This window comes from Mobula hypostoma, chromosome 4 (assembly GCF_963921235.1).
Source record: "Mobula hypostoma chromosome 4, sMobHyp1.1, whole genome shotgun sequence".
In the NCBI taxonomy this organism is placed as follows: domain Eukaryota; kingdom Metazoa; phylum Chordata; class Chondrichthyes; order Myliobatiformes; family Myliobatidae; genus Mobula; species Mobula hypostoma.
In genome coordinates this window covers 115,901,091-115,919,135 of record NC_086100.1, presented here as the reverse complement: position 1 = coordinate 115,919,135, position 18,045 = coordinate 115,901,091, and the positions used below count along the sequence as shown (strand labels likewise).

The window sequence follows — 18,045 nt, the reverse complement described above, 5'->3', positions numbered from 1 at the left end:
GCCTGGGTAGCCTCCAACTCGATGGCTTGAATATCAATTTCTCCTTCTGGTAAATCTACTTCTTCTATTCCCCACTCTGGCCTCTTACCTCATATTATTCCCCCTGCATATACTCCCCCCTTCCCTTTCTCCTATGGTCCACTCCCTTCTCCCATCAGATTCCTTTCTCTCCAGTCCTGAAGGGTCTCAGCCTGAAACATCAACTGTTTTGTTTATTTCTATAGATGAGGCTGACCTGTTAAGTTCCTCCAAAGTTCTGTGTGTGTTAAACTCTATTTGCTATTATCAATATGTTTTATAGAAAGATGTATCAACACCGTGAAACATAAAACATAGGATTTAAAGGAAGAAACTTAAGATATTTAACCATATTCCATGATTTAATAGGAATGTAGTTGATTTGTATCTTAGCCCCATTTGCCTGTTGATCAATAATTAGATACATTACAAAATAAAATATACTAACATCAATTTTGAAAATTTCACTTAAACCAGAATGCACTATTTTGAAAGGATGGAATTCTAGATGTCCGCTGTCCTTTGTGTAGAAAATGCTCCTATATTTCACTTGAACATCTGAACTTTCATTTAAAAGTTACTGACATTGCACGTATGATATAAAGGTATATCGACTAACTTAAAACTCTAAAAGTTGACCCACTATGATTTCTTTTCTTATATGTGGATTAATGGAGGGCTTTCAAAGTTTGGGTTTTGAACAGTCAGGTGGTTGTCTTCCTTCACATGCAGGATTGCATCTGCAGAATTTAAAGGTTGAAATTCCCAGTTTTCAAGCTTTGGATGTCAATGCAGAGCACCTTCAAGTGGAGGTGAAAATTGGAAGGCATCATTGCCCTTTTCTAGCATTATATTCATTTGGCTTAGTTGCGCAAAATTAATTGCCTGACATCAGACTCCTGTAACAAACATTCCATACCAAACCGGGAAGTGATTATCTGATTGCCAGATGGACAGGAAAGGTTCAATGATGTGTTCAAAGTCTAATTCCAATTAACTCTTGGGAATCTCTAACATATGACCCACTCAATGTGGACAAGGAACATTCAAGCCAATTAAAATATTGAGTCTAGGTAATAGAAGCATGCAGATACTCTGTTTAAAAGTCAGAAGTAGCACACTAACTCACAAACCACCTACCAGGTTAGGATAAATTAGATTAAGTAAACTGCAATACTTATATTAAAATGTAGATGTAGCAGACATTGAGGGGCACATTACATAACTCTCAAGGAACAAGCATTCCTTTTGAGAAACAGTCTCAATAAGAAAAATAGCTCATGGCTAACTGAAGTTAAGGATGATATTTCATTAAAATGCTCATACAATTTCAAAAAATATTATTAGTTCTGAGGACTAGGAATTTTTTTTTGAATAACAAAGACTAAAAAATTGATGAGTAAAAATCAATGAATAAAAATTAGGACAAAATTCTTGAATGAATTGTATGACTTCCTACCAATATGCAAGGTGGAACAGAGTAGTAAAGAAGAACAAGGACTTTAGAACCTGTGACTGGGCCCAAAAAAATTGAGAACAAGGCTAAAGCAGAATGTTTTTAAAAATGAAAAAATGGTTCAGTTGTATCTTTGCAGACAAAATTACAATGGGAATACCAAAAACTGTAGTTAACTAAAAAGCTAAACAGAGTGAAAAAAATATTAAACATTACAAACTCTAACATAGGCTTACACATGCCTTGAATTTGGCTGCCGAGGATGATAATTAATATGATGCATTGATGTCATTTTTGAAGTTCACTGGATTCAGGAAAGGCCCCCCCCCCCATGCATTGCTAAACTGCAAAATGCAACATTTTAAGAAGAACAGCACAGCGAGAGAGGGGCATGTTGATCAGAAAAGTATAGCATGATTAAGCAGTGCCAACGAGGTTCAGTGAAACAAAAATAGTGCTCAGGAAATTTATATACCCTGCAGGATAGACAAAGGGGGCACAGAACATTGGCATCACACTAAACTGCAAACAATACAATACTTGCAGAAGCAAGGCAAGCAGCTAATAATTGTGGAATATATAGACAACAACAGTAAAAACAGGAGAAAGGAACATATTGTCCACAATGAACATGAGAAGCTAGACCACACATAAAGCAGAGCCTTAGATGTAATAATCTATATGAGCCTTGCAAACTGGCAAAAGATGAAAGAAAACTTCATGTTTGGTTCAAAGACGGATGTAACAGGTTTGTGCTTCAGTTCATTGTCACAGGTGTCAAGACTGGGGAAAGTATGAAATGTATCTCTGGGGAGCTAATAATGGAAAACAAAGTGGTGGTAAATCAATTTTGCAAGAGTATTTGCTACAGAAGATGCATTCATCACACCAGAAATATTGGTAGAATGTTGAGTATTTTTAAGGCAGAGGTAGAGATTCACGATAATCAACACCATAATCAACAAAGTAAAAATTAACAAAAGGGTAAAATCAGATCAGGTATATTCTTACTGAAAATCGAGGAGCTGAGTGTCTATTCTTGGTCCTATGTATGGCTGTAAGGGAAGGAGACTCTAACATTCATACTTCAGCAAACCTAAGTTCAGGAAAAAGTAGCACTGTACTGAAATGAGGGAATACCGCACCTCAATGTTGTTCAAATTCATGAAATGTGTTACTGATGGTTAAAATTAATTCAAAGAATAATTGAAAGGAGATTAAATTTGTAAAGATATAATTTGAAGATTATGTTTGGCTAAACTGAGCACCTTGCATTTCACAAAAAAGACCCAAATGATTTGGCTCTGCTCTCTCAATGGTTTCAATTAAAATTGTTTCTTGTTTCCTAAATGTTCTCTTTACCTTTTTGCTCTTTGCTTTCTGCTTTCCACTTCATGTTCTTTTTTAAATTTGTCAACTCTCTTTTTGTTTTCTGTTCCTGGTAGCATGTGAGCATAAGAGAGAAAACGAGAGAGAGACATTACATACAAGGAGATTAAGACTAACAAGGAGCGAACTTGACACCACAGCACATAAGAACAACAGACAAAGAAAGAGATGGAGGAGCAACTATGCCAAAATAAATTAAGCAAACTTCAGCCATACATAAGACAGATTGCTAACATTATCTTGAAGGAAGTTTTAAAGTTAAACTCTTAAGTGTGTTGAAACACAGACCAAATAAAATGTATTAACATAAAACTGCATGAGAGGGAAAAGAAAGAAAAAGCATGTTTTGCACACTAAATGTGAAAATGCAAAGATGCATGTGCCAGAATACAAAGACCATACAAATACATAAGAGAACACAAAGATGTAAGCATACAAAAGATGGCAATAGAGAAGGGCAAACAAACTGGGTGGAACAGCTCAAAGAAAACAGAAGGTGCAAATTGCAAAACAGTTAAAGATTAAGTGCTGTTCACAGGTCTCTTAAAAGTATCACACATTATTTTATACTTATCACCTCTGATATCAGAATTTATTTGCCATCTGATCATTGTTTAAAAATAAGGGCTAAATCAATTAAGACACATATGAAGAAATATGTCTCCTCTGAGCGTTGTGTGCCGATTGAACACTTCCTCAAAGGGCACTGGTAGCAGAATGTTAAGCGTAGTAAGCGAAGGATGATCAACAGATAGCATGGTAACACATGAATACAGAGTTGAGATTCTAATCTGATCAGCAATAAATGAAACGAGTGTAGTGGTTAACTCTTAATCCATACATTTATTAATGACATCTTCTTACATTGCAATTGACTAGCACTCAAAACAGAAACATTTTCCTGTTTTGATGTTTATCAATTGGTTTACTCCATTTACTTTTAAATTGAAGGGAGATGTCTTTGCTTCAGTGGGAGTTAGTCCCTTCATTCTGGTTAAATTAATATTGAAAAAAAATCTGTGCTTCTATTTCCATAAAATATGGTAAAAATTACAGTTTTATCAGTTCAGCAAATGCATGAATCTTTACACACTCAAGGCTAAAACTAAATTTGTAAAAAAGTAAAAAAAATAAATTCAAGGATTGAAGATGTACAAAAACATGACTACGAAGTGAATGTGAAAAGATAAAGTAAAATATTTAAAGAAAAAAACAGTAGACACACTATCTTCCAAATTACAAACATGCATGCAAACATATTTATTTCCATCAGCTTGTGGCAACTATTTAGCTCTTTGCTTATCAAGTTCTCATTAACCCATGACTTAGAAATATTTAAAAGAGTTCCAAAGACTTATGTCGCTCACAAAAATATCTACCTCAATTTTGTTTTATATGGGTGAGACCTTCTTTCCCAGTTTCATACCCATCAATCAGGTCACATTATACTCTTCCAAAATCCAGCAGGTAGAAGCCCAGCCTATAAAATCGGTTCTCATCAGGCCATTCTGGACGCACAATCCAGGTGTGTGTTCTTGTAAATCTTTTCTGTACTACTTCCAATATTAACATTCTTCCTTCAGTAAGGAAACCAGTAACAACACCAGCCTTGTGCTAATCAAACACTGAGATCCCAAAATCCTTCTTCAAACAACCTTTTACAGTTTAGGAAAAAAATGCTTCCTTTTTATTTTTTCCTGCCAAAATGGGTAATTTCACCTTTTCTATCATTAAAGTCCATTTGCCTGACCTTTGCCCAGCCATTTAATCTACTTATATCCTTTGTGACCTCACTGGTATTGGTATTGGTTTATTAATGTCACATTAAACAAGATATAGTGAAAAATTTGTCTTGCATATTGTTTATACAGATTAAGTCATTATATGGTGCACCGAGGTAGAACAAGATAAAGCAATAACAATGCAGAATAAAACGTAAAAGTTATCAAAAAAGTATGATGCAGGTAAATGATAAAGTGCAAGAACATAATACGGTAGATTTTGTGCCCTTTTCATACTAGAGGTCTGTCCAAGATTCTGACAGTAGTGGGGTAGAAGCTGTCCTTGAGCCTGTGGTACATCTTACAGATTTTGGATCTACAGTTTTGTGCATCCTACTTCCTAACCAACTTTTGCATCGTCACCAAACTTAGCAATCCTACCTCCTATCTTTTCAACCACATATAATTTATAAAGCCAAGACCCAGAACTAATCCCTGCAACTTAAAATTTATTACATCTTTGTCAATCAAGAAAAAAGACCCGTTTATACTTGCTTTGTGTTTATTGTTACAGAGCCACTATACTACGCCTTATACCATGAGCTTTTAAGAAATAATCTTTGAATGCAGTAATTTATCAAATGTCCCCTGGAAGTCTTAGTACATCTACAAATAGGTGTCACTTCCTCAAAAAAATCCAATTAATTGGTTAAACATGATTTTCCCTTCATTGAATTATACAGCATAAACAAATATGACTGTTAGATGTCCACTTCAAGTGATTTCTTTACTCCATCATTTCTCATTTCCAACCAAACTGCTTCTGCGTCACGATTTCCTGAAATGAAGTGGATCTTCTCTATTGTGTCAAGAGCACCAGCACTAATCAAGAGATGCTCCTCCACCATTACTCCAGCTTCCTATCCTTTCTAAATGCCATGAGTCCTTCAATGTTCACATCTTAATCTATGTCAACACCATTTCTGCAATTGCTAACAGATCATATTTATTTTCATTTGTATCATTAGTCCATCTGCTCTGATTTGAACGCTATAGGCATTCAGAAACAGATCACCTAGTTTTTTTTAATCTTTTTATTTTTTTTAAACTCCAACCTTTTATGCAACATCCATTCTTTCCATCACCGGTTTAAAATCTTCACTATTTTCCAAATCACACAGCTTGCAAGAACGTTGGTCACAACATGCTTCAGGTGAAGGATATCCCAAAGGTACAGCTCCTACTTTCACAAGCACTTATACCAATGCCCCATGGACTAGAATCCCACTTCTACCATATGATTGTTTTGAGTTACACTTAGAGTATAAACTCTACACTCCTTTGTGCCCTCTACGAATGTTGCTAAAGTAACAATACAGAGATGAGGTTCTGTTTCTTAATTTGGTGCCTAGCTCCTCATGGTGATATGCAGGACTTCTTTTTTTGTACTTCCTTTGTAACTGCTCCCTACCTATAAAACTATTGTACCCTCTCCTAGTTTTTCCAGCTCAAATCATAAATACCAAACCTTGCTCTGGCATAACAGGCTTTTAGATTCTAGCTATTGACTGCAAAGAACAACAGCAACCCTCCTCACTATGTTGTCTCTATTAATATTAAGTTTCTGTTTGTTCCATTTGTATGGCAAACTTGGGTAGCAAGTGCAGCTCCCCTTTAAGAAAACAAAAGCGAGGACACCACACCGATCTGCAAGTACAATTGAAAGGCAGAGGCTTTAGACATCCACTCTTGACAATTCTGCTAGTCTCTGGAAAATCAAATTGACGACCTCAGAGCAAGATTGTTGTACCAGAGGGATATTGGGGACTGCCATGAATTCTGCTCTACAGAAACATGGCACACTCTAACAATTTTGGATACAGAGCTGCAGCCCAATGGCTTCATATTCTCCACAAAGACAGGCCAACTCAGACTTTTAAAGGTAAAGGAGATGGAGTATGCTTTATAATTATCTCAACACAGTGCACAAACTTGGCAATTCTGTCTCATTCCTATTCCCCCGACCTGGAACATCTAGCGGTCAAATGTCATTCATTTAATCTGCCAAGGGAATTTTCCACCACATCCTGATAGCAGTGTACATTACACCTCAGGCCAACATCAGGCAGGTACTGCAGGAACTGAGCAGGCATGAAACTGCACACCCTGACGCCTTCCCTATCATTGCAGGAAATTCTAACCAGGCCAGCTTGAAGAAAACTCTGAACAACTACCCGCAACATATCATCTGTGGAACCAGAGGAGCCCATATGCTAGACCATTGTTATTCCACTATCAAGAATGGAATACTGTGCTCAGATCAGGTCGCTTCACTACAGGAAGGATGTGAAAACCATAGAAAGGATGCAGAGGAGATTTACAAGGACGTTGCCTGGATTGGGGAGAATGCCTTATGAGAATAGGTTGAGTGAACTTGGCCTTTTTCCGTTGGAGTAACGGAGGAAGAGAGGTGACCTGATAGAGGTGTACAAGATGATGAGAGGCATTGACCATGTGGATAGTCAGAGGCTTTTTCCCAGGGCTGAAATGGCTAGCACGAGAGGTCACAATTTTAAGGTGCTTGGAAGTAGGTACAGAGGAGATGTCGGGGGTTTTTTTTTTACTCAGAGTGGTGAGAGCGTGGAATGGGCTGCTGGCGACGGTGGTGGAGGCGGATACGATAGAGTCTTTCAAGAGACTCCTGGATAGGTACATGGAGCTCAGAAAAATAGAGGGCTATGGGTAACCCTAGGTAATTTCTAAGGTAAGGACATGTTCGGCTCAGCTTTGTGGGCCGAAGAGCCTGTATTGAGCTGTAGGTTTTCTATGTTTCTATGTTCTAAGAATCATCCCATGCCCACACTTTGGAAAGTCCGAAGTCCTGACTGCACCTCTACTTACAGAGCATAGGCAGAACACAGCACCAATTATGAGGACCTGAATGAATGCACCACAGTTATCACCGACATTAAGACCTGTGTGAATGAATGAGCGTCTTTGAGAACATACAGGACATACCCCAAACCAAAAGACAGGAGATTCATATCCTGCTGAAGACTGAATCTGTGGCATCACAAACCAGTGATCCAGAGCTATACAAGAAGTCCAGGTATAACCTACAGAAGTCTATTTTAAGGGTGAAAAAATAATTATGATATAGGTTAGAAATAAAATCAGATGCATTTCAGTTCTGGCAGGGTTTACAAGTCATGACTTCCTACAAAGCGAAATCTAATGTCATGAGCGGCTGTGATGCTTCACTCCCAGTTGAACTCAAAGAGCTTTATGTACACTTCAAAAGGGAAAAAAAAACAATATCTGTGCAAATCCCTGCAGCATCTGTGTCTTGGCACCTATGTCAAAACATCTTTCAACCTCTTGAAAGGCATCAGGGCTGTACGGTGTGTGTACCTGTCGGGCTCTAAAAACCTGTGCCAACCAACTGGTGGAAATGTTCAAGGACACCTCTTACTGCTGCAGTCACAGGTTCCCACCTGCTTCAACACTGGCACACCTCAAGGATGTGTGCTTAGCCCACAGCTGTACTCTCTACACCCACGACTGTGTGGCTAGGCACAGCTCAAATACCATTTACAAATTTGCCAATGACACAACTATTGTTGGCAGAATTTCAGAAGGTAACAAAAAGAGATACAGGAGTGAGATAGATCAGCTGGTTGAGAGGTCTTGCACCAACAACCTTCCACTTAACATTTTTAAGACCAAGGAATTGATTGTGAACTTCAGGTTGAGGTAATACACACCAGTCCTCATCAAGGGATCAGAAGTGGAAAAGTGAGCAGTTTCAAGTTCCTGGGAGTCAACACCTCCAAGGATCTATCCTGGGCCCAGCATATTGATGCAATTACAAAGACAGCACAACAGCAGCTATATTTCATTCAAAGTTTGAGGAGAATTGGCATGTCACCAAAGGCAATTGCAAATTTCCATCAGCTTCTGCATGTAGCATTTAATTTTCTGAACTTCTGCCAATTCCAACAGGACCCCACCACCAAGGTCATCTTTCCCTCCCCCTTCACTTTCTGCTTTCAGCAGGAATTGCTCCCTACGCAACTGCCTTATCCACTCATCCCTCCTCACTGATCTCTCTCCTGGAACTTATCCTTGCAAGCGCAACAAGTACCACACCTGCACCTACACCTCTTTCCTCCTACACTGCTATTCAGGGCCACAAAGAGACGTTCCAGGTGAGGTGACACTTCACCTGTGAGACTTCTGGAGTCATCTACCATATCTGGTGCTCCTAGTGTGGCCTCCTATATATTGTAGAGACCCAACTCAAATTGGGAGACCACTTCGCCGAGTACTCACGCTCCATACGCCACAAAAAGTGGATCAGTGCCACCTTAACCCAATTGAGATGCTGTGGCATGACCTGAAGAGGGCCATCAGGGTATCCCAGAAAACCTGATGAACTGAAACAGTTTTGTATGGAGGAATGGTCTAAAATTCCCCCTCGCCATTGTGCAAGTCTGATCAACAGCTACACAAAATGTCTGGTGGAGGTTATTGATGCTAAAAGAGGTTCTACCAGTTATTAAATTCAAAGGTTCACATACTTTTTCCAGCCTGGACTGTGAATGATTAAACAATATGCTCAATAAAGACATGAAAAGTACAATTGGTTGTGTATTATTAGTTTAGGCAGATTGTGTTCGTCTATAACTGCAACTTAGATGAAGATTAGATCACATTTTATGAGTAATTAATGCAGAAAACCAGGTGCAAAGGGTTCACAAACCTTTTCTTGTAAATGTGTGCGCACATACGCAATTTTATATATACATATGCGCGCGCACACACACCTTGTGAATTATAGCTTTTATTATTGTATATTGCATTATAATGCTGCAAAACAACAATTTTCATGACATATGCCAGTGATGTTAAATCTAATTCTGATAAGTGGCTTTCTATTAAATGCTGCAATGTCAATTGGTTCATCTTTCCTGCAAGCATAACTTTCAATTAAAACAGCAAAGAGGACTTCTGCAACTACAAAGACTGTGGTTCCTGAACTACTATTCTTTTAGCTGATTCTTGCAATTACACTCTTTGGTCCCTCACCACTGACTTATGAAGAATCGATCTAGCAAATAACCCAGATAACGTCCTCCCTGCTGTGATGCAGTATCTGCATCTTGACCTACAGCTCAGTGACTAAACCAAAGCTCCTTAAGCTGCAAACACATCGCCATTTACCGTGGCATCAAGTGATGGATGATTCCTGAGAAACTGACAAAATTGCAGTGATGCCAAAACAATAAAACATATAATATACACATATAATAGACCACACAGACATTGTTCCACAACTCCAATGGCATCTTAAATAACCAAGTCAAAAATCTGTTAATTATCAGTTTATATCATACAATATATGCAGTTGTGTCTTTTCCTGTTTGAAGTTTGTCTCATTAATTTTTTTATTTAAACCATTTAAGATTTATGACCCATGCCAGACTGAAGTGATTGTTCCAGTTTGCATTTGTCTGAACAGGTTTTCTCTAACCTGCAATGGTCAATCTAATGGTCAATTTTTCTTGAAAAATATAATCACCAATAAGCAACAAAAAATAGCTACCAGACACTTAAAGCCTTAATAAATATTATGTTTTGAAGTATCTCAATTCCCTGTAGTAGACCAGAAGTTCAGCAAATATGGTCATCCAAAGCTATGAACTACTAGAAACCACAGAAACTACAGCACAGAAACAGGCCTTTTGGCCCTTCTTGGCTGTGCCGAACCATTTTCTGCCTAGTCCCACTGACCTGCACACGGACCATATCCCACCATACACCTCCCATCCATGTATCTGTCCAATTTATTCTTAAATGTTACAAAAGGACCCTCATTTACCACCTCGTCTGGCAGCTCATTCCATACTCCCACCACTCTCTGTGTGAAGAAGCCCCCCCCAATGTTCCCTTTAAACTTTTCCCCCCTCACCCTAAACCCATGTCCTCTGGTTTTTTTCTCCCCTTGCCTCAGTGGAAAAAGCCTGCTTGCATTCACTCTATCTATACCCATCATAATTTTCTATACCTCTATCAAATCTCCCCTCATTCTTCTACGCTCCAGAGAATAAAGTCCCAACCTATTCAACCTTTCTCTGTAACTGAGTTTCTCAAGTCCCGGCAACATCCTTGTAAACCTTCTCTGCACTCTTTCAACCTTATTTATATCCTTCCTGTGATTTGGTGACCAAAACTGAACACAATACTCCAGATTCGGCCTCACCAATGCCTTATACAACCTCATCATAACATTCCAGCTCTTATACTCAATACTTCGATTAATAAAGGCCAATGTACCAAAAGCTCTCTTTACGACCCTATCTACCTCTGATGACACTTTTAGGGAATTTTGTATCTGTATTCCCAGATCCCTCTGTTCCACTGCACTCCTCAGTGCCTTACCATTAACCCCGTATGTTCTACCTTGGTTTGTCCTTCCAATGTGCAATACCTCACACTTGTCAGTATTAAACTCCATCTGCCATTTTTCAGCCCATTTTTCCAGCTGGTCCAAGTCCCTCTGCAGGCTCTGAAAACCTTCCTCACTGTCTACTACACCTCCAATCTTTGTATCATCAGCAAACTTGCTGATCCAATTTACCACATTATCATCCAGATCATTGATATAGATGACAAATAACAATGGACCCAGCACTGATCCCTGTGGCACACCACTAGTCACAGGCCTCCACTCAGAGAAGCAATTCTCTACCACCACTCTCTGGCTTCTTCCATCGAGCCAATGTCTAATCCAATTTACCACCTCTCCATGTATACCTAGCGACTGAATTTTCCTAACGAAACTCCCATGCGGGACCTTGTCAAAGGCCTTACTGAAGTCCATGTAGACAATGTCCATGTAGACAATATCCACTGCCTTCCCTTCATCCACTTTCCTGGTAACCTCCTCGAAAAACTCCAACAGATTGGTCAAACATGACCTACCACGCACAAAGCCATGTTGACTCTCCCTAATAAGCCCCTGTCTATCCAAATGCTTGTAGATTCTGTCTCTTAGTACTCCCTCCAATAACTTACCTGCTACTGACATTAAACTCACCGGCCTATAATTTCCCGGATTAATTTTCGATCCTTTTTTAAACAACGGAACAACATGAGCCACTCTCCAATCCTCCGGCACTTCACCCGTAGACAGCGACATTTTAAATATTTCTGCCAGGGCCCCCGCAATTTCAACACTAGTCTCCTTCAAGGTCCGAGGGAACACTCTGTCAGGTCCCGGGGATTTATCCACTTTAATTTTCCTCAAGACAGCAAGCACCTCCTCCTTTTTAATCTGTACAGTTTCCATGGTCTCACTACTTGATTCCCTCAATTCCATAGATTTCATGCCAGCTTCCTTAGTAAATACAGACGCAAAAAACCTATTTAAGATCTCCCCCATTTCCTTTGGTTCCGCACAAAGCCGACCACTCTGATCTTCAAGAGGACCAATTTTATCCCTTACAATCCTTTTGCTCTTAATATACTTGTAAAAGCTCTTTGGATTATCCTTCACTTTGACTGCCAAGGCAACCTCATGTCTTCTTTTAGCCCTCCTGATTTCAAGTATTTTCTTGCACTTCTTATACTCCTGAAGCACCTGATTTACCCCCTGTTTCCTATACATTTCATACAACTCCCTCTTCTTCTTTATCAGAGTTGCAATATCCCTTGAGAACCAAGGTTCCTTATTCCTATTCAATTTGCCTTTAATCCTGACAGGAACATACAAACTCTGCACTCTCAAAATTTCCCCTTTGAAGGCTTCCCACCTACCAATCACATCTTTGCCAGAGAACAACCTGTCCCAATCCACGCTTTTTAGATCCTTTCTCATTTCTTCAAATTTGGCCTTCTTCCAGTTCAGAACTCAACCCTAGGACCAGATCTATCCTTGTCCATGATCAAATTGAAACTAATGGTGTTATGATCACTGGAACCAAAGTGCTCCCCTACACAGACTTCTGTCACTTGCCCTAATTCGTTTCCTAACAGGAGATCCAATATTGCATCCCCTCTAGTTGGTCCCTCTATATACTGATTTAGAAAACTTTCCTGAACACATTTTACAAACTCTAAACCATCTAGACCCCTAACAGTATGGGAGTCCCAATCAATGTATGGAAAATTAAAATCCCCTACCACCACAACTTTATGTTTCCTGCAGTTGCCTGCTATCTCTCTGTAGATTTGCTCTTCCAAGTCTCGTTGACTATTGGGTGGTCTGTAATACAATCTCACTAATGTGGCCATACCTTTCCTGTTTCTCAGCTCCACCCATAAGGACTCAGTAGACAAGCCCTCTAATCTGTCCTGCCTGAGCACTGCTGTAATATTTTCCCTAACAAGCAATGCTACGCCCCCACCTTTCATTCCTCTGCCTCGATCACATCTGAAACATTGGAACCCTGGAATATTAAGCTGCCAGTCCTGCCCCTCCTGTAGCCAAGTTTCACTAATTGCTACAACATCATAATTCCACGTGTCAATCCACGCCCTCAACTCATCCGCCTTCCCCGCAATACTCCTAGCATTGAAATATATACACCTCAGAAGATTTTTACCACCACTCACAACCTTTCTATCAGCGGATTTGCTTAAACCTTCAACATCATTTATTTTCACCCCAGCCACACTGTCAACTCTGGCACTCTGGTTCCCATCCCCCTGCAAATCTAGTTTAAAGCCTCCCCAATAGCACTAACAAACCTCCCTGAAAGGATATTGGTCCCCCTGTGGTTCAAGTGTAACCCGTCTCTCTTGTACAGGTCCCACCTGCCCCAGAAGAGGTCCCAATGATCCTGAAATCTGAAACCCTGCCTCCTACACCAGTTCCTCAGCCACTTGCTGAGCTACTAGCAGCTCTACTGCTGGGTAAAAAAAAACAAGATTATGCAACTGCTAGTAGATGATGGATCTTATGTTGCCTCCCCTTTTCTGATCCATTGCCTTTAAACAATTGTACATACAAATATTTCTAAAAAAAATCTTCCCACACTCTTCTTTAATTCTAGCTATGAATAGCCTCATTCCATGAATTTTTACTGAGATGATGTAGCGCCAGAAATTCTAGACTGTACTACAATATTGATTGTGTCTTTTGCAAAAGTTCACACAATTGCTTCTTGCTTTACTCTCTATTCCAAGGTGTGCAGTGCAATCCAACTTGCACAGGTAAGGCAGGCTTTCAAGCCAAATACAAGGCCCACTTCACAGAAACTTCATTTTAAGTTCTGGAAACTGGCTGTATGCAGTTAAAAATCTAGTCCGCAGCACAGCTCTTCCATGGGGGTGCCTCCCAGCACTACAATCTGACACCTCATTCTCAATAGTAAATACCCGTTTGTTGAAATGACTCAACAACTGATGATGAGCCCCACCATTTGACAAGTTGATTTGGCCTTTGAGATTTCCTACCCTCCATCTCTGTGCCCAGCTGGTTCTCTTACATTCCACTGCACCTACCCAAGATCTTTAGCTAGTTCCACAACAGCAGTAATTATTGGGAAAATTTCTAAGCTAGTCATTTTTGATTGTTTTATTAAGCACTTATTAATCATTTCAAATAATTAATGTGATTAAATCTTACTAATGCAGACACTGGCTTCCGCAAATAGTTCAGTTGGTAAATAGAATCCATGTACTGTACTTTAACTACATCCTTTATCACTCCAGAAACAAGGAGCTGCTTGATTAATTGATATCCTTTGTTTATATCATACTTCCAGATAATTTGTTCCAGCTCCTTATTACTGTTTCAAATCTTATTGCTCTAACACTACAAATTTATGTCTCAAACACGAGGAAATCTGCAAATGCTGGAAATTCAAGCAACACACACAATAATGCTGGTGGAACGCAGCAGGCCAGGCAGCATCTATAGGAAGAAGTACAGTTGACATTTTGGGCTGAGACCCAAAACTGTCGACTGTTCAAATTTATGTCTTCTGGTATCTGAACTCTTAAACCTAAGAATCAATTTAGGGAAGCAACTATGTTAATTTTCTATAGTTATATACTCTCAAGAAAAGAAAATCACTATTACTATTTCATATGTGATTTAACAGTAAATGCATTGCCTCCCACCAAAGCTATGTTTATGTCTGGTTATATTCCCTATCTGACCACTTATTAACATAAAGGATGGAGTAAATCATACCAGTTGAAGTTAGGGGTTCTGAAAGGAATCCATGGGCATGACTGAATTTGCCATGTATTTCTGAAAGATTTGAGTGCCATTAATCTGACGCTCCTCCATTTTGTAACTAGCAGACCTGGCCCATGACTCTCTTTTTATTTATGACAGCACACTGGCTCCTGGGAACAGCAGTTATGTAAGCACTCACATCTGGGAATAATGACAGCTGGCAGAAGTTTAGAGGACAAAATACAATTCTAACTTCCATATTATCCCTAAAGACTTCAGAACCTATAGCAAATTCTTCAACAGCACTTCTCTACAAATCTCATACAAATCAAGTACTATCAAACCCTGAAATCCCAGACGATCCTTTTGAATAGAGCAGTTTAATGGTTAATGATAACCAGAGCACATCAGGAAGGGTCGAACCATACAGATAAGCATTGTACACCAGCTAATAGAAACAACAGGAAAGATTCATTAGATAAAAGTACAGACAAATGGCAAAAATGAAGAATACACATTAGGAAAATGGAAATTAAATAACAACTAAATATTTAAAGGTGAATGTGTGAACTGTGTTAAATTATATGAATTATTAATATTTGTTCTTTCTCCACAGACACTGTGTAGTATGTCTGACATTGCCAGTATTTCTAATCTTTTCCTTTCAATTTCTGTTCAGAAACAGCTCTGCAATTTACAGATGAAACATACTCATTTGTCTTTTTTCCCATCTCAAATGCCTCATGTTTAAAGTAACATATTTTCACAAATTTTCAGATCTAATGAAGTCTTTGACTTGAGAAGTTGATCCTGATTTCTATTCCCACAGATGCTGCCCGACCTGCTGATTAATTCCATAATTTGTTTTCATTTCAGATTTCCAATTAGTTGTTTGATTCCCAGAGATAAGCATTACCAAATATACATCAGCCCAGTGACAATAGTTTCTCTATAAATTATTAAACATGTATATTGATGGCTCTGCTTTCTCTTCCCCAGGTTCCATTACAATGACTGAATGTGACCTATCTGGACTGAAAGTGAAATCCTTTGAGCCTTGACTCAATTATCTTGCATCTCCTATCCTCTATTACTAATGCATAATGGACATTAGACAAACATGCAAGCCATATCGTGTAACAGTTGTTCTCTGTGTTCTACTGTTTAAGAAAGGCTCTAAAAATAAACCCGGATATTATAGGACTATGAGCATGACATCAGTAATGGAAATATTATTGGGAGGTATTCTAAGGGGCCAGATATATGAGTACAGGTGTCCCCCTCTTTTCGAACGTTCGCTTTACGAAACCTCACTGTTACGAAAGACCTACATTAGTACCCTGTTTTCGCTTTCAGAAGGTGTTTTCACTGTTACGAAAAAAATCAGCACACGATAAAAAATCAGCGCACGAAAAAAAGCCGCACGCGCCCTGAGCAGCCGCTCTCCCCAGATTCGGAACAGCATTGCTTTAACATGTTGCATTGAGCAGCCGTTTGGCAAGGTGAGTTCTGAGGTATTGGAAAAGCCTGAAAGAGCTTGTAAGGGTGTTACATTTAGCGTAAAACTAGACATAATTCAGCATTTTGATCGTGGTGAACGAAGCAAGGACAAAGTGAATTTGGCTTGTGGAAGCTGATGAAGATGATGTTGAAGAGGTTTTGGCATCCAATGACGAAGAACTGATAGATGAAGAGCTGATGCAATTGGAAGAGGAAAGGATAACAATCGAAACCGAATGCAGTAGCGAAATGAACGTGAAACCGCTGCATGAGATTTTCGCTGCAATGATAAAGTACGACTTTAATTTTGAAAGGGTACTTCGGTTTAGGGGATATTTGCAAGATGGTTTCAGTCCTTTCAAAGAACTGTATGATAGAAAAATGCGCGAGGCTCAGCAGTCAAGCAAGCCTTCCACATCAGCCACAGCAGACAACGAACCTTGACCTTCGACATCGAGGCGGGCAGTCATAGCAGAAGATGAGCCGCCTGCTCTAATGGAAACAGAAGACGACAAGATGACACCCCAGTGTCCCACCACCCCAACCCCCAGGCTGCGGACAGATACAGTACCGATTCCCGGAGAATGCAGCAGTAGCCGGGAGACACACAGCACATCTTTAAGAAAAAAGCCGAAATAAACATTCTAATTAATTAGGTGCCGCCCCACACGTACAGGTCGGCCCAGATCAGAGGCGATGCAATCGGCACTGATCTGAGCCGACAATTACGTGTCGGGCGGCACCTAATTAATTATCATGTTTATTTTGGCTTTTTTCTTAAAGATGTGCTGTGTGCCTCCCGGCTACCGCTGGACTCCTGCGTGCCTCGCGGCAATGTATCGCTCGGTAGCCTGGAGAGTGGGGGCCACTGCACCACCCAACCTGCGACGACTCAGTCTAACACACCATCATCAGTGTGCTCAGCAAGCTGTCTTCCTGAATACAGTAAGTGATACTACACTGTACATACATTATTTCTACTTTATATCTGCTGTGTATTTTTACGTGTTATTTGGTATGATTTGGCAGCTTCATAGCTTAAAGGTTACTGGAGAGCACTTGCGCCATGTTTCTGCAGAGAGTGTTTGTGTCGTGTTTCTGCTGAGAGCGCTTGCGTGAAATTTTCGCTTCGGTGAACAGTGCCGGCAATGATTGTGGAAAAGTATTTCTACTTTATATAGGCTGTGTATTAATCATATCATTCCTGCTTTTACTATATGTTACTGTTATTTTAGGTTTTGTGTGTTATTTGGCATGATTTGGTAGGTTATATTTGGGTCTGCGAATGCTCACAAAATTTTCCCATATAAATAAATGGTAATTGCTTCTTCGCTTTACGACATTTCAGCTTATGAACCGTTTCATAGGAACGCTCCACCTTCAGATGGTGGGGGAAACCTGTATTTGGTTGTACATGGATTGCTTCGGGATAGTCAACATGGTTTTGTGCGTGGCAGGTCATGGCTAACCATTCTTATAGAGATTTCCGAGGAAGTTACCAGGAAAGTTGATGAAGGCAAGGCAAGACTGGAGGATCTAAGTTATAAGGAAATATTGAATAGGTTGGGACTTTATTCCATGTAACACAGAAGATTGAGGGGAGAGTTGATGGAGGTATCCAAAATTATGAGGGGCATAGAAAGGGTAAATGCAAACAGGCTTTTTCCATTGAGGATGGGTGGGACTAAATCTAAAGGTCATGGGTTAAGGGTGAAAGGTGAAAATTTTAAGGGGAATATGGGAGGGAGCGTTGAGTGAGCAGCTAGTGCATG

The 18,045-nt window shown here is 39.6% G+C and overlaps 1 protein-coding gene across 6 annotated transcripts in view; it reads right to left on the bottom strand.

Moving 5' to 3' along the window:
• Nucleotides 1-18,045, bottom strand: part of rapgef2b (Rap guanine nucleotide exchange factor 2b) — a 393,855-nt gene that overhangs the window by 9,310 nt on the left and 366,500 nt on the right. For 4 of the 6 annotated variants that reach the window (XM_063046413.1, XM_063046414.1, XM_063046415.1 and 1 more), the window contains one exon: nt 2,837-2,912. The exons of the other annotated variants lie outside the window; for them this stretch is intronic. In XM_063046413.1, the coding sequence (XP_062902483.1) occupies nt 2,837-2,912 (76 nt within the window). The remainder of the gene's footprint in view (nt 1-2,836; nt 2,913-18,045) is intronic. 6 annotated transcript variants of the gene reach the window in all.